Source organism: Mobula hypostoma, chromosome 21 (genome assembly GCF_963921235.1).
Source record: "Mobula hypostoma chromosome 21, sMobHyp1.1, whole genome shotgun sequence".
Classification (NCBI taxonomy): Eukaryota; Metazoa; Chordata; class Chondrichthyes; order Myliobatiformes; family Myliobatidae; genus Mobula; species Mobula hypostoma.
In genome coordinates this window covers 30,376,350-30,394,489 of record NC_086117.1, presented here as the reverse complement: position 1 = coordinate 30,394,489, position 18,140 = coordinate 30,376,350, and the positions used below count along the sequence as shown (strand labels likewise).

General features: G+C 39.9%; 1 protein-coding gene across 4 annotated transcripts in view; it reads left to right on the top strand.

The window, feature by feature from the left end:
- LOC134359927 (astrotactin-2-like) overlaps positions 1-15,019 on the top strand; it is a 1,812,737-nt gene extending 1,797,718 nt beyond the window's left edge. For all 4 annotated transcript variants that reach the window (XM_063073791.1, XM_063073790.1, XM_063073789.1 and 1 more), the window contains one exon: positions 13,105-15,019. In XM_063073791.1, the coding sequence (XP_062929861.1) occupies positions 13,105-13,342 (238 nt within the window). In that variant the 3' untranslated portion in view covers positions 13,343-15,019. The remainder of the gene's footprint in view (positions 1-13,104) is intronic.
- Positions 15,020-18,140: the final 3,121 nt, after the last annotated feature.

Genomic DNA, 18,140 nt, shown 5'->3' with positions numbered 1-18,140 from the left:
TGGAGGAATTTAAGGTGGGGGCTTATATGAGAGGCAGGGTTTAAGGGTTGGCACAACATTGTGAGCTGAAGGGCCTGTACTGTGCCGTATTATTCTATGTTCTATAATAACACAGTCCCTGAATAATCAATATTATTCAGAGACTGTTATTATAGAACATAGAACATAGAATAATACGGCACAGTACAGTATTATTACACCAAAGGTGTTGACTAAAGATCTTTAAGCCTGTCTGATTTTGTAGAATCATTTGTTCTCTTTCAATGCCGCTGTCTGGCAAGGGAAATTGAAATCTGGCCAGTTCACTTTGAATATAGAGCCTTATTGACTTCTATTATGCATCACTGAGAGATGTCGCCCATTTCTCTAGTTTTCTCTGGCAAGCAACCAGATATGTGAGACTTCATTATCGCTGTCACCTTGACATCAACAACTAGCCCATGCTCAGTTCTGAGCTTTAAGTTATGACTGCAGCAAAGCGGCAAATTTCAAAGGAGACTTTCTTAATAAAGCATAGACATACCAGGAGCTGTTCTTGTTTGGGATTCAGACTGGAGAGTTGCTCCCTGACACCTGTTTTAGTTCATCTTGTGATTCCCCCCTCTTCCACAACATATTTCCTTCTTCAAACAACTCCAACAATTTGTTCAAGCACGATTTTCCTTTCAAAACCAACACTGTCTTTGCTTAATTACCTTGATTTTTTCTAAGTGTCCTGCTGCAATGTATTTTATAATGACTTCTAACATTGGTCCCTATGGCAAATTCTAAGCCATCTGGCTTTCCTACTTCCTTTATCCCTTTCTGAATGAAGGAGTTACATGTTTTCTCTGTTGGAACCTTCCCGGAATCCAGGAAAATTTGGAAAAGTAGAACTAATACACCAACTATGAAACTTAATAGTTTGTGGTAAAACTATCTGACTCATCAATGATTTTTTGGGAAGACATTCACTAACCTTGTCCAGTTTGGCCTCTCTGTCACCCTGGAACCATTGCTAACTATCTGATCTGGCTTGAAAATCATGCGGTTGTATCATTACTGCTCCAATGTATCGTAAATACTCAGGGGTACATGAAGAGGTTTCATCACCAAATGTTCAAGAATAATTAACATAGATTCTGGCAGCTTAGTGAAGCTAACAATTCCCCAAAAAATGTGAAGAATAGCACATTTGTTGCTGTAGTTCTCTGTATTAACGCTACGATGAAGAATTCAGTCTACAAACAGAGTAGACTCACAGTCATAAAAATGGAACTAAGACCGCATGAGGTTGACAACCTGCCAAGATCCCATTGACTGGGTAGTAATAACATACCAGGTATGTTTTGGAAGACAGTCAACGTTAGCCCTATGTCGTTAGCCCTACCGAAGAAAGAAGAGGAGCATCAGTGTAGAGGGGCAGAGCAGGAATCGGTAGAAGAAAGGAAGCATGTGGGAATACTACTTCTAGAACTCGCCAGGCTTGAGTCAAAGACTCCAGTTTTTTATACATTTGTACCATGTAGCCGAGACCTTGCTGCAAACTCATTCACCCCACCTCAGGCCTGCAAGTATGCACCCAGTCTTGGGAACTTCTCACCATAGACAAAGGGACCCAATTGGAAGGTGTCTACCCTATACTGGGCAAAGGATGAAGGTGCAGCAAATGGAGTTGCAGACGTTCTGCATCTTGATCTGAGGGAGAGTGATGTGCAGAGAAAGCTGCCAACAAATTGCACCTGTTGCAGTTATTAGTGCAGACTTGAATCGAAGCTCAGAGAGCCAGTGCTTTTTCTGCATCAAAGTAACTTACCCCTTAACTTCCCTTTTTGAGCATTAGTTCTGTCCTTTATCCAGAAAGCAATTAGAAAACATTGCCACGGTACATTTAATAGTTTTTTTGGAACATCGCTGAGTAATGCAAGCCCCTGAATTTACGCGTCTCAGCTGATGACAGTTTTATAATTTAATGTGTTACCATTTGATGCTCTCGTTCCTTTGTCGCCTTTTTATCATTATCTATTCTTCCAAAACCCTTTATCTCTTCTGAAATCCTTGTTAAGCGATTTTGAAATCATTCCCTCCATTCATCAAGCCTGTTACAAGTTGAAAGAAGTTTTATAATGATTTTTGTTAAGGCTAAACTACTTTTCAAAGGCTGAGTTGCTTTGAATTGTAGCTTTTGTTCTGTTTTGAAGTATTTGCGTTCTTACCTTTATAATACTCTCTCAAATTCTTTTACCATCGGTGTCAAAGTGGCAGGTCATTAAATCTAAATATCAGATTTCTGACTTCTGCCTTTTTAAATCTGAACAATATTTCTTGTATTCTAGTCATTTAGTGCAAATCCTATAATTAAAAAAGCTTGGAAGAAATTGAGCCTCAACTCCCTTAATTCTGTACCATGAATATTCTATTTACCTAGCTTAGACTTCTTGTGAATATTCAAGCAATCAACCTTCTTTTAAAGTTAATTTCATTTAATCAACCTTCATTGCAAACCAGCACGTGCGATGTCATTTAAATTTACCATGGCAGCTCAAATCTGAAAGGAGTCTAGGGGTGCTTCATCTGGCAAATTGCTGTAAGTGCGGTGCAGCAAACACGCTTTCCCCTCACTCACCCATCACTATGCACTCTCAACCCCTCTTTTGATGTGTTCTTTGGCAAGATTTGCTTCTGCTAATAATGAATAATGCTGCTTATGCTCTAGACTATAATTAGTCTTCAGGTAATAAGCTGTTTGTTGGAGGCGGCATTGGATTATAGATTACTGGGGAATTCATGCTATTTGCAGGAAAGCAATGCTATAATGTATAGTTTGAATTGTGAACATATCAGGTTTTATTTCATTGCCTTTCAGATGAAAATACTACAGATTCGATGGTGGTTATGTAAAGGAAAAAAGTTAAAACGTTTTTATAATTAACAGTGTGTAACAATTCCACCACTAACTAAACACTATAACTTGAACAAGAGAAAATCTACAGATGCTGGGAATCCAAGCAACACACACAAAATACTGGATAAACTCAGCAGGCCAGCCAGCATCTATGGAAAAGAGTATTGTCAATATTTTGGGCCTAAATCCTTCAACAGGACTGGAGAAGAAAAAGCTGAGGGGTTGATTTAAATGGTGGGGGGATGGGAAAGAGAAACCCAAGGTGATAGGTGAAACCTGAAGGGGGAGGGGTGAAGTAAAGAGCTGGGAAGTTGATAGGTGAAAGAGACAGAAGGCCATGGAAGAAAGAAAATGGGCGAGGAGCACCAGAGGAAGTCGATGAGCAGGCAAAGAGATATGGTGGGAGAAGGAAAAGGGGATGGGAAATGGTGAATGGGGGGTGGTGAAGAATATCACCTGAAGTTCAAGAAATTGGTGTTCATGGCATCAGGTTGGAGGCTTCCTAAACGGAATATAAGATGTTGTTCCCCAACCTAAGTGTAGTCTCCCTATGACAGTGGAGGAGTCCGTGGATAGACATACTGACTTGGAATGTGAAGTGGAATTAAAATGGGTAGCTACCGGGAAATCCCACTTTTTCTGGTGGATGCGGCTCAGTGAAGCAGTCTCCCAATCTACGTCGGGTCTCACCAATGTACAGGAGGCCACATAACTTGAAATTTGCCAAAAATCAGAAGGCAGCACAAGTCTGCACGTATCTTGGCACCTTTCTAATTATTCCCTCAGACTATAACCTTGAATTTATATGGTCCATTTCAAAATTTTTGCAGCATCCAAACCGAACCCAAACCAATTGCCACTGCTAGCAACGCTGCAGATTTGTTAAAGAAGGATGACATGCCCTCACCCCAATAATGATTGCTCCTAAAGTAAAGTCAATTATTCAATCCTTTATTAGCAACCAGCAAACATACTATCTTGAAGTGATGAAACTTAAGCATACCCAAGTGTAAGCTAAGTGCAATTAGGTGTTATTGAGTGGTCAGCAAATGATATGACATCTGCCAGCCCACAACTACTGCAAACTGTCCAGAAAAAAACACAAATATGTAACTTATTTCCTTCACTTTTACCACTCCCCTCACGCATGTGACTAGTTATCATTGTCAATGTGCAACACAGAATGCAATGCAGATAGAGAACAGATGCATGGCTCCTCCAAACTTTGTGTGCTTCAAATGATTTGAGCCAAATGAAATGTTGGCCTTTTAATTCGTTATGAATTGGTACTAAATAAATTGTATGTTGGCATCAGTACAAAACGGTCCATTTTGTTGTGTGGGCCAACAGCAGTTTCTTATCAACACACACAAAATGCTGGAGGAACTCAGCAGACCAGGTGGCATCTATGGAAAAGAGTGCAGTCGATTTTCGGGTCGAGACCCTTCATCAGGACTGGAGAGAAAAAGCTGAGGATAGATTTAAAAGGCGGGGGAGGGGAGAGAGAAACACAAAGTGACAGGTGGAACCTGAAAGGAGAGAGATGAAATAAAGAGCTGGGAAGTTGATTGCTGAAAGACTTACAGGGCTGGAGAAGCGGAAATCTGATAGGAGAGAACAGAAGGCCATGGAAGAAAGAAAATGGGGGAGGAGAACCAGAGGGAGGTGATACGCGGGCAAGGAGATAAGGTGAGAAAGGGAAAAGGAGATGGGGAATGGCAAAGGGGGGAGGGAGGCCACGATACCAGAAGTGGGAGATTCGTTTCTTATTATAGGTTAACTGTTAATGTAATGAGGGTCACAAAGAAAAAAAGAAGGAAATAAAAGATGGAAACACAAGAGATTCTGCAGATGCTGGGAATCCAGAGCAACACACGCAAAATGGTGGAGGAATTCAGCAAATCAGACAGCATCTATGGAGAGGAATAAACTGTTGGCATTTCAGGCTGAGATCCTGCATCAGGGCTGGGAAGGACAAGGGAAGAAGCCATAATAAGAAGGTGGTGGGATGGCAAGGAGTACAAGCTGGTAGGTGATAGGTGAAACCAGGTGAGGAGGAATGTGGGTGAATGGGGGAAGGGGGGAAAAATGAAAAGCTGGGAAATGATAGGTGGAAGAAGTAAAGGGCTGAAGAAGAAAGCATCTGATCTGAGAGTACAATGAACCATGGAAGAAAGGCACCAGAGGGAGATAATGGGCAGGTGAAGAGAAAAGGTGAAACTAACTAACTGATCTGCTGAGTTCCTCCAGCATTTTGTGTTTGTTGCTTTGGATTTCCAGCACCTGAAGAATTCCTTGTGTTTATAATACATCCTTTGTAGGAAGCCCCTCTTTGTACACACACAGTCACACCAGTATCTCATAATTTTCAGGAAAATGAACAAACATTCTGTACTCAAATGCTCTGACATTGAAGATCAGCAGACTATTTATCTTTCTGATTACTTGCTGTGTCTGCATGTGATTAATAAAATTGACCTTAATTCAACTCCAACTTTACATAGTTTCAAAGTGATAAAGGTGTGAAAATTCACTGAATGATAATATAGTAAAAATGTGAATGATTCAGGTCATAATAGAGCATCTTTGCCGAACAACTGAAACCTGGGTGGGGCTGTGTTAAGAGGCATTGGAAAGGTTTGGAAAGCAACCAGGGCTGTGCTGGACAAGCAGTCTTCTGCATGTCAGTAAAACCTGGCAAGATCACAGGCAAATCTTCAGATAGGATAGTGTTCAAAGCATTTTCAAAACATCTAGTCTTGGCCTTCCTTTTAGATTTTTTTCCCTTTTTTTTTGTTTCCCGTCAGTTTTATTGCCTTTCATACACCTAGAAATACCCCTTTTTAAACTTTTTTTTCTTGGCAAAATACTGTCAAGGCTTCCAGCTCGTTCAAAGTCACCACCTGGAGTAGCTTACCTCCCCCTCCATAAGTTGACGGTGAGTAAGAAATGACCCACTTGTGATATCATAATGATAGAGGATAATTTCTTGGCATTGAGATGCAGCTGAATAACTTTGCTGAGTTGTTACAGATCTTTAGACATGAAGATGGTTGATGCTGATCTCAGTTGTAAGAAAGCATATTAGCTACTTAGCATTCATAGATTCAAGCATGGAAACAGGCCCATCGGTCAACCATGTGTCCAGGCTTTCCGTCAACCACCCATTTACATTAATCTTACATTAATCTTATGGTGGAACCAAGGATAACATCCAGTTCAGATTCAGCAAAGCTAGAAACATCTTCATATCAATGCGCAACATGTGGGGATCAACCAAGTTCAGAGTTCAGACCAAAGTGAAGCCGTACCAGAGCTGTGTTCTGTCCACACTCTTGAGCAGGTCAGAATGTTGGCGCATGCCAGAGAACAACCTTGCCAAGTTGTCATCATTCCACACCATAAACCTCCGGAAGATCCTTTGTACTTCCAGGCCAAGGATGGTCTCCAACTACATTCTACTCCTTCGTGTCACCAAGAGGACATGGCCACAATCATCATGAGGAAACGTTGGAGATAGATTAGATTATGAGAACACTCAGTCCTCTTTTATTGTCATTTTGAAATGCATACATGCATTAAGAAATGATACAATGTTTCTCCGGAGTGATATCACAGAAAACAGGACAGACCAAAGAGTAACACCGACAGAACCACATAATTATAACATGTAGTTACAGCAATGCAAAGCAATACCATAATTTGATAAAGAACAGACCATAGGCAAAGTAAGAAAAAAGTCTCAAAGTCCCGAGTCGATCAACTCCCGAGTCCCTGATAGCAGGTGGCAAAAGGGAGAAACTCCCTGCCATAAACTTCCAGGCACCATCAACTTGCTGATACCTTGGAAGCAGCCGACCCCAGCAGACACTGAGTCCATCCATCTGAAAACTTCGAGCTTCTGACCAGCCTCTCCGATACAGCCTCCCAAGTGCCATCCTCTGCCGAGTGCCTTTGACCTCTCCCCGGCCGCTGAAACACGCAAAGCCAAGGATCTCGGGGCCTTCAGCTCCGGAGGTTCCGGTTACCACACAGTAGCAGCGGCAGCGAAGCGGGCATTTCAGAAATTGTCCAGATGTTCCACTGTGCTCTCACATCTGTCTCCATCAAATCAGAATTGTGCACGGTCCCCTACTTGACAGATAACATATATTCATCACCGAAGTGGCCGCGCGCGCTGCCGTCATGCCGCCATCTTCTTCCCCCATGTGTTGAGAAGAGAGGCCAAGTCCATATTCAAGACAGCACTTTTTTGGACCCCTGAAGGGCAGTGGAAATGTGGGAGACTAAAGATAACGTGGTGCTGTACTATAGAAGCAGAAATGAGGTCCCTGAACCACACCTGGAGCGCAGTAGATAAGATGGCCGAGAATAGGCAGAGATGTGGGATCTTCATTGCTGCCCTAGGCGGCAGCATCGTAAGAGGCAGTAACTAACCAACCAATCTTATTATTTTCACCCTAAATTCTTATTGACACCCCAGTTTCTACCACTCACCTACACACTAGATCATCAATTAACCAGCCAACCTGTATGCCGTTTGGATGTGGAAGACTGATGAGATCATGGAAAGGATGTGCAGACTCCTGGCAGCTAGCAGCAAAGGTAACACTGTACTGCCTGTTTCGTGGAGTTGTACTTGTCCTCATGCAGGGCCTGCATCAGTGCTCCATTCTTCAGTGACTGGTTGGTTGTAGGTAGTGGAGGACCAAACACATAATGAATAAGCAAGTGTGCCACTTGTTGCAGGTTACCCAATCTCAACCTTAATCCTGTGGCCAATTTGTGGATATGATTTCTCCAATGCAGCTGCTACTGAGTGTTAAATGTTGGAGTATAAATGGTTCTTCTGAAGGCAGGGTAGGACTAGCAGCAAACTATACTTTTCTAAAGATATCTCTTATCTAATTTCAACCCTTTTCTAATTGTAGAGATTAACTAGAACACTTCTTACAGGCTGTATTACTGGCTGCAGACTCTGACCCACCCATTAGTTTCCAATTCATTTAAACAGAGAAGCACATTTACCAAGCTGTTCCTTGTTGACAATGGAATTTGCATTTGCAGTAGCTAATACTTTGCCAGGTTCTTTGTCTGTGCTTCTCTCCATTTGGACAGTAATCCAAGAGGAGATTCTGAAGAGCAAACACGAGGAAATCTGCACGAATCCTGAGTCCTGACGAAGGGTCTCAGCCCGAAACGTCGACTGTACCTCTTCCTAGAGATTCACCAGCAACTTTTATGTGTGTATTTTGAAGAGCAAGTCAACTTTCCAAACTAAACTTCATTGAAAGTTGCTATAACTACTCACACCACTCTCTGGCAACGTTGTTGTGTTAGGTCATTGCCAGTAGCTTGTTTTCATTTACAGTAAACAACCCTTTTACACCTTTTCTGTGTTCTAAATGTTATAAAATGTCTTTAAGGTACCTAGAAGCCTGCAACGTTATTGTCCTTCTACAACCTCTGACCTTGAAATGCTGGATTTAAACAATTACCATGAGATGGTATTTCACTTCTTGTATAGTTAACTCATTAGTAGGCCAGTTGTGCTTCAGCATTCCAGCTGCACTCCGCCACGAGGGTCCCCATTTCCACAGTGTAATCAAGCTCTGAGATTGACCGTTGATGCAGGAAAATGATCTGATCCACTGATCCACTACCCCCCTCCCCACCCCTTCCACTTCCCGGATGGTCAAAAGCCCAGTGCATGTCAGTGGTGAAAGCAAATGGTGGCTTTATTGTCCCAGTTAGCGGCAGCTCAGGTCAGAGCTTATCGAGTCAGAAGAGCGATGACGAAGGCAATCTGGGCTTGGTCTGGAGAATACAAAGATGGCTGGAGCTCAAAGTGTATGGTGCACTGGGACAGGTAGTTACAGCGTCAGGCTGGGGATCCATTGAAGCATTTGGGCACTGAAATCTGGGGCACCAAGGGAGGAGGATGACTAGTGAGGGGTTGCTGTATCAGATTGGTTGAGAGTGGTGAGCAGATGGTCAATATGTTCCTGCTGCTCTGGGAATTTGTGCTCCTGTCAATGAACAATTTCCTTTTGATGAGCATACTCTTGTGGGTCAATCGTTGGTTCTCCCATTCTGATAGGAAGTGCAGAGGAGGCTTCAAGCAAAAGCAGAGCAATGGAGATGATTAGCAGTAAATGATACTTTACTAATAAACTGCAAAATAACAAGCCACAAAACAAGAGAGAACAGATACTTAACATGTCAAGGCAACAAGGTAACCGAGGGCTAGGAGCAACTGGTTGAGGTTGGCTGGTTTGATGGGGAAACAAGGACTGTGGATGAAAGAATGGTTTAAATGGGCTGCAGGTGATGAGTTAGAAATGAATGGCAGATGATCCTTTTACTTGGGATGAGACTGGGATGTGCCTGCCCGTGCAGGACCGACAACATTTTCATCCAGTATGCTTCAGTCATTGTTCACATAAATTAAGTACAAATCTCTAATCAGATTATTTCAATTGCATTTAGAAAAACTATGGAATAATTCTGGTTATCCAAATGATCTAGACTAAATTAAATTTGAGAAAATATATATCGCATTTTATTTTCAATTAAAATGTATGTTTTACTAATGACTAATATCTACTGAATTTGTCATATGGGGAACTGTAAAAAGGGAAATCCAGATCTCAGATGACATATGTTGAAATGGTATGGTCCCTGAAACTTTCTGGGCCAACGACAACGGATTCTTAGCTCCCTCATGCGGCTAAGCTCAGTAAACTTCGCAATTAGTTCCCTAAATGTGATGTCATGAAGTTCTTGCGTGAAAAATTCTTGAAGTCCAAAACAAACTCATTTTGTTTCTTTGAGAAAAATACTTATTAGAGCTCAGCAATGCCAAAGATTCACTTGAATATATCACAGAAAATAAATCCAAGACTACTGCATACATATCTATTGGTCAAGTATATTTATTATTATTGGTATAGAGCTTTCATATTATTCTAACAATTCTAAAACTTCAGGGCAAATTCAAGGAAAAAGAAAGCAACTGCATAGCTATATACAAGTAGCAAAAAAAAAATTTTTATTTCAAATAGCTGGAAGTGTGACATGTTTATACACAATATTTAAGTAACTAAGGAAAACCAAATAATTTCCTTGTGTAGAACTTTCCCTTGCAGTGGTTGACACATGTTTTATGGAATTAACTCTTCCTGCAATTTTCAAAGGTGTAATGTCAGCAGGAACTGTTGGCAGTCACACCTCAGTATGGGTTGGTCCGTGTTCAAAAGCAGATTTACAAAACACAACTAAATATTTCTTCCCACACCCCCTTGCTAATGCATACTTTTTTTTTGAAGTAATGGAATCTGGAAAATGATCAATGTAAGCCACACAGCAGGAGATTGGGTTTCCAATGCCCTTTTGTATCTATTCCAGGGTAGTGCCTAGCACCAGGAGGTGGGAAAAGGAGTAACACTGAGCTACTGTCACTCACCCAGCCACCAGTTCAGGACTAAGTTTACAAAAAACTTCAGAGCAGTCACCTTCACAACAGTTTCTGAAAGCTGCACATGCGTCTGTGTGCTTGTGGGGTGAGGTTGGACAGTTATAGTGTGTGCAAGCTAACGTCCTCAGTTGCCCTCTGGATGTGAGACCAATTCCAGTCCCTTTCTATATTCACATGGGCTTAGTGCTCCATTTAAAAGAGGATCATGTCACTGAAATATTGCGGTTTCAGGAGCCTATTTTCTTTCAAATCTATTGTGTCAAAAGATGAGAAACATGAAATTGAAAATTTTAACCTCAAATTTTGAAATAATACCAGAATAATAACCATATCACCATATAACAATTACAGCACAGAAACAGGCCATCTCGGCCCTTCTAGTCCGTGCTGAACGCTTACTCTCACCTAGTCCCACCGACCTGCACTCAGCCCATAACCTTCCATTCCTTTCCTGTCCATATAGCTATCCAATTTAACTTTAAATGACAATATCAAACCTGCCTCAACCACTTCTGCTGGAAGCTCGTTCCACACAGCTACCACTCTCTGAGCAAAGAAGTTCCCCCTCGTGTTACCCCTAAACTTTTTCCCTTTAACTTTCAACTCATGTCCTCTTGTTTGAATCTCCCCCACTCTCAATGGAAAAAGCCTGTCCATGTCAAATCTATGTATCCCCCTCATAATTTTAAATACCTCTATCAAGTCCCCCTTAACCTTCTATGCTCCAAAGAATAAAGACCCAACTTGTTCAACCTTTCTCTGTATCTTAGGTGATGAAACCCAGGTAACATTCTAGTAAATCTTCTCCGTACTCTGTCTATTTTGTTGATATCTTTCCTATACAGTAATTCGGTGACCAGAACTGTACACAATACTCCAAATTTGGCCTTACCAATGCCTTGTACAATTTTAACATTACATCCCAACTCCTATACTCAATGCTCTGATTTATAAAGGCCTGCATACCAAAAGCTTTCTTCACCACCCTACCCACATGAGAGTCCTCCTTCAGGGAACTATGCACCATTATTCCCAGATCCCTCTGTTCTACTGAATTCTTCAGTGCCCTACCATTTACCACGCATGTCCTATTTTGATTAGCCCTTACAAAATGTAGCACCTCACATTTATCAGCATTAAACTCCATCTGCCATTTTTCAGCCCACTCCTCTAACTGGCCTAAATCTCTCTGCAAGCTTTGAAAACCTACTTCATTATCCACAACTCCAGCTATCTTAGTATCATCTGCATATTTACTAATCCAATTTACCACCCCATCATCCAGATCATTAATGTATATGACAAACAACATTGTACCCAGTACAGAACCCTGAGGCACAAAACTAGTCACCGACCTCCAATCTGACAAACAGTTATCCACCACTACTCTCTGGTATCTCCCACCCAGCCACTGCTGAATCCATTTTACTACTTCAATATTAATACCTAACAATTGAACCTTCCTAACTAACCTTCCGTGTGAAACCTTGTCAAAGGCCTTACTGAAGTCCATATAGACAACATCCACCATTTTACCCTCATCACCTTTCCTAGTAACCTCTTCAAAAAATTCAATAAGATTTGTCAAACATGACCTTCCACACACAAATCCATGTTGACTGTTCCTAATCAGACCCTGTCTATCCAGATAATTGTATATACCATTTCTAAGAACACTTTCCATCAATTTAACCACCACTGATGTCAAACTCACAGGCCGATAATTGCTAGGTTTACTCTTAGAACCCTTTTTAAACAATGGAACCACATGAGCAATATGCCAATCCTCCGGCATCATCCCCGTTTCTAATGACATTTGAAATATTTCTGTCAGAGCCCCTGCTATTTCCACACTAACTTCCCTCAAGGTCCTAGGAAATATCCTGTCAGGACCCAGAGACTTATCCACTTTTATATTCCTTAAAAGTGACAGTACTTCCTCTTCTTTAATCATCATTGTTTCCATAACTACCCTACTTGTTTCCCTTACCTTACACAATTCAATATCCTTCTCTTTAGTGAATACAGTACTGAAGAAAAGAAATTGTTCAAAATCTCGCCTATCTCTTTTGGCTCTGCACATAGCTGTCCACTCTGATTCTCTAAGGGACCAATTTTATCCTTCACTATCCTTTTGCTCTTAATATAACTGTAGAAAGCCTTTGGATTTATTTTCACCTTACTTGCCAAAGCAACCTTGTATCTTCTTTTAGCTTTTCTAATTTCTTTCTTAAGATTCTTTTTACATTCTTTATATTCCTCGAGTGCCTCATTTACTCCATGCTGCCTATATTTATTGTGGATATATCTCTTTTTCAAAACCAAGTTTCCAATATCCCTTGAAAACCATGGCTTCCTCAAACTTTTAACCTTTCCTTTCAACCTAACAGGAACATAAAGATTCTGTACCCTCAAAATTTCACCTTTGAATGACCTCCATTTCTCTATTATATGCTTCCCATAAAACAAATTGTCCCAATCCGCTCCTTCTAAATCCTTTTGCATCTCCTTAAAGTTAGCCTTTCTCCAATCAAAAATCTCAATTCTGGGTCCAGACCTATCCTTCTCTATAATTACATTGAAACTAATGGCATTGTGATCACTGGACCCGAAGTGCTCCCCAACGCAAACCTCCGTCACCTGACAGGAGATCCAACACTGCCCCTTCTCTAGTTGGTACCTCTGTATTAATGTATTGATATCTGTTGTTCCTCCCTCTCCCTTGTTTTATTTCTTGCTGCAGGAAAGCTTATTTGATTCGAAAACGACTGGACACCGTAAGTGATCGCTGTGCATCGTTACTACACAGTGCCTATATTCAGAGCCACATAGACTCAGTTCTGTATTTCATCTGTCAAATGGAAGAAACCAGACCCATGGGGATGGTCTGGTATAGCACCTTACATGATGCAAAGGTGACTTGTGATGAAAAACTCATGTCTGTCCCTCGCAATATCTATGGAGACACTAAATTGTGGTGAGATGACTTTGCAACTGAACTTCAATCAATGTGCTCAACTTTTGAAATTTTAAAAGAAGCGAGGCAAAAAACAAGAATTCTTCATCTCAAACGATAGTGGGAACTTCATCAGACAATACATGTGTAAAACATAAGCCTTTCAGGCTTTGGTGCTTGTCCAACCGTTTAAAGAATGAGAAAATTGGAGCTACATGATTGTTGATGTGAAGTGCTTAATTCCAATCAACTGTTAAGTGAACAGACAGATGTTGAGAGAATGCATAAATTAGTGAACTGACCAAAAATTCCCAGAAAGGTTATTAGAAAATGTTGTCGACCTTTTTTTTTCATTTTATAATTTGACAGAAAAAGTGAATGCACATCTTTTTAACAAAATGATGCAGAATCATATGAAGAATAATGGGTCTATAAAAATTGAACCTAGCATGGATGGAGTTGATCATTTTAACCGCCTTAAGTGAGAGCAGAGTTCAACCAACTGACCAGTACCAGATAGTAACTTTTAACAGTTAATTCAGAAATGTAGTCATGACAGATCATTAATGATTCATGATTTGCAAAAGTCAGATTAACAAATCATCCTTGTAAATAATTAAATGCACAATGTACCACTCATAAGGCACAGTGTTTTACCTTTTAAGGTGGAAAGATTGAAGGAAATAAAGGCAGGTGCATAGGAATTATTTTTTGTTGTTTATTGATAATATAGTCTTTAGTAAATTATACCAGCAGGAACCCTACATTCCTTGCCCTTCTAACTAACCAATTAATGACATTGATAAGCCAAGTTGTGCATTGGTACTTGATGATAAGCAATGATGTTCTAAAATACATTCTGACTTAATTTTTCTGATGGTAGCTGTAAAATGCTGGCTTGAAATTTCCTAACAATGCTTTAACCTAGACTTTGAAAGTAAATAGAATAAATGACTTTGAAAAGTGAAATGGTTTCCAGTGCACAGTAGTAGTTATCATATATGTTGGCTATATTTGATTAAGTTCTGAACCATAGATACTAAACATATATTATTCAAAAGACAGTAGATTGAAGTTTTGATCTGGTTACACCAGTGTCATCAGCTTCGATAAAGGAGGTACTTATCAATAAGGTAATTAATTCCTTTTTATGCTTTGATGGAGTAAGATGTAACAGGTATTTTTCTCTTCAAGAGGGTGTATAAGCTAGAGCAGATATATATTTGTACAACCATTTAAAAGGTTCAAGACGCTAGCAGTTGCTAGGATATGCTTGGGGAAGTAGGTGTGTGGTAAGACTTTTAAGAGCAAATGAAGGTGTGGCAGTTATAAATTTAAATCAGAGGATAAAAAATGAACAAAATGGGGATGAGATAGAGACACTTGTACAAGGGTGAGAAGAGTTCAAGGAACTAACTTGATATCAGAATTGTTCACAAACTAATATTTAATTGCAGCTGTTGATACTAGATTAACTATGAAGCCATTTGTATGCACATTTAAATTCTGGTTAATTGTGGCTAGTTGAGGTGCTTTGAACTAGAAACATTTAGTGTGGCTTATGATGGGATTAACTACAGACATCTGGATGGGAAATGGATTTTGATACACAATGGTAATTGATTATGACATGACGCAGTATTGTCGGATTTCACTGTAATAAATATATTATTTGATTTGATAAAAATAAAGAGTTTCATGCATCCCATGCACATATTCACACTTCTTATCAATTCAAGTAAACGTGTGCAGTCTCACTTCTCAAGAAAATTTGAATTCATGCACTTTCAGAACAGTATCGTTTCATTCTCTCAATCCATTATTTCATTGTGCCCTGTGGTTCAGTAGCAGTTTGTTCCTTGGCCAAATATCAGATTAGTTCATACTACTATTGCAAGTCTACAGAATACATAAGACCATATGACAAAGGAGCAGAATTAGGCTATTTGATCTTGCACATGACAGGACAATACCTGAACCTGGGGGAAAGACTAAACATAAATCATTCTTGTTCATTTCTCAGTTTCCCTCTGGCTGCATCCTTATGCAAACTTGTAGACAGAGGAAGTTCAATAGTATATTGGTTTGACAACAGAACGCACTGATATTTTAAGGTTCTTTTTCACTTCCATGATAAAAGAGAGAAGCACACAAGCAACTTCTTTCAAATTTTTCTCTTTAGGAGTGAGGAAGCACTGCTAAAATTTGTGTTTCTTCAAAGTTTGCTGGAAGATTAAGTGCAATATTATGCGATTCTGTGGTTTGACCTCATTTTACCTAATTATTCACAATTCCAAGAGAAACATTTTGGCTCTTCCTACACTGATTAAAAAAATGAAAATGGAATAGAGTCAATTAAAAGGGATCTCAAGGGGTTGGAGTGAGTTAGGAAGGTGTTGAGCATTTAAAACGATAATCCTTAATGGGATTAAGAACCAATGGAATGCATCAGTGCTTGCTAAAGGTTGCAGACAGAAGATAGTACTACCTTCCTGCTTCCCTTCCATTGCTCTTGAAATGATATTGGTTCTACAAACTGGCTTGGTGATAAGGAGACAGAGTGGTGGTCAAAGGTTGTTTTTGCATTTGGAGACCTGTAACCTGTGGTCCGCCACAGCTACTGGAAATGCCACTCTTAAAGTTTGTTGCAGGTGACATGAAGTTTGCTGGTGTAGTTGACAGTGAGGAGAGTAGTTTCAGATTTACAGAATATTGATCAGTTGGTATGATGGCTAGAGAAAGGGTAAATGGAACTTAATACAAAAAAAATGAGGTGTTACAATTTTGCAGGACAAATGCAGTGAAAATACAAACATTCAGGGAGGGACTCAGAGCAAAAGGGGAATTTTCTGTGCGTGTTCAAGGATCCCTGAACCACAGGTAGATGCTTAAAAAGATATACAGGATAGTGTTTTCATTAGCCAAGTCATAGAATATAAGAGCAGGGAAATTATGGTAAAATTATATAAACTATTAGTAACACCACAACTGGAGTATCGTATGTACTTCTAGTTGTCACATTATAAGAAGGACATGTTTACACTGGAGAGGGCACAGAGAAGATTGACTTTGCTGTTGCCTGTGATGAATGTTTTGGCTATGAGACAAGACTGGGTAGACGAGACTTATTTTCGTTAGAGTGAAGAAAGATAAGAGGTCCTGAATGATGAATACAAAATCATGAGGGACATAGAATAGACAGTGAAGGTGGTGACGTTTCCCTTAGTAAGATGTATCTATGACAAGAGAGCAGTGGAGGCAGCTACTCTTGCAACAATATATGGCAAAGAGCTCTATGGGCAAAAACAGATTAGTAGAGAAAGGTGCAGAGCCAGATCTCTTTATGTCCCTTGGACTAGTTCATCAGTTGTGATCAATAGTGTCTTGACAGGTGGAGATGAACAAACAATACTAGTACTTCACCTACGTACATTGACCATGCACTATCTTTCTCAGCACATCACGACTTGAAATCTTCTTAAGATAAAGAATCTGGGTTCATAGAAATGTACAGGAGGACCTTCTTTGACCCACCATGACTGTGCAATCTTCTCACTGTAATGTTATTGGGATTTCATATAATTAGCCATCGAAGAACATCGCCAACATCTGCATTTCCAAGTGAGGTTACTTAGCTCTGCAAATGCTTCAGATTCAATATAGGGCAACTGAACCATGACTACCTCTTGGTCACTCTGTCCTCCAAACACACTGAACTTCTGGAACCCTGTTGCCAAGCCCTCTGAAATAAAATGAATAACCATTGCCGAAGCTGAAATACCAAAAAAGGAACCAAGGAAGAAGTATTTCCTTTACCTTGTTAGTGCATGGAGCGCTACAAAAATGTTCCCATTTTTAGGTCCTCCTAATTCAATTGCTATTTTCTTTTCTTCTTGGCTGAACCTGGTGTAGGATCCATTTTGTTCTAGTTTTAAATATATTGATTAGCTCCGAGCAATTTCTGTCACCTATCTTAGCTCCGAACTGGAATACCAAGAATGATGACATCTCAGCTGAATTTCCTTTCCTGTTCTGCCATTCTACCAAATGATATCAGGGCAATGGTGTAACAAATGTGGTCTTTGTAGTATTTTGCCTGACTGATGCACATTTGTTTGAAGTTATGAGAAACAACTATCGTATGTACCTGCATTATTTGAACCAAGATGTCATTTATGTTTTGACTTACAGATAAGGACAACACTGTTCATTTGCATGTCAATAATTACACTGAGTGAAGCACTTTAGTTTACAGTTTGCAAGGCACTAAAAACAAATCCACGTGATTCTAAAAATTGAGAATATTTAGTCGGAAAATAAACGTTAAAAGCAGAAATAGCTTTTGGAAGCCCCTCTGAGCCACAAAACTAAAAGCAGGTAGCCCAATAAATGTAATGCATCTGTGAGAGGCACAAAATATACCATTGTGTGTTGACTACATGGTATGAAACGCTAGCAGCTCTTTCCCTCAAGTACCTAAAGGATCAAAAGTGAACTGATAAAAATAGGGAACATCAGAAATTCTTAGTGAATGATTGAAAATGAAATAATTTCCCCTATTTTATGAATAGTTATAAGTTTTCTGTAAAATTGTTAATGCATTGTCATGTTAAATTCTTTCTTCTCGCTCTATCTAATTTTCTCTTGACTATTCAAACATTTATTTAATGGTACGTTATACAGCCTTGTGGCGTATTGCCAGGAACGCAAATGTTTTGAATTTAGCAGATGGTGGTCAGAGTGTTCCCACTGGAACACTACATAAAAGGTGAGGCACTATGCTCTTATTTCTGAACTAACATTTAAAGAATCTTATAGACATA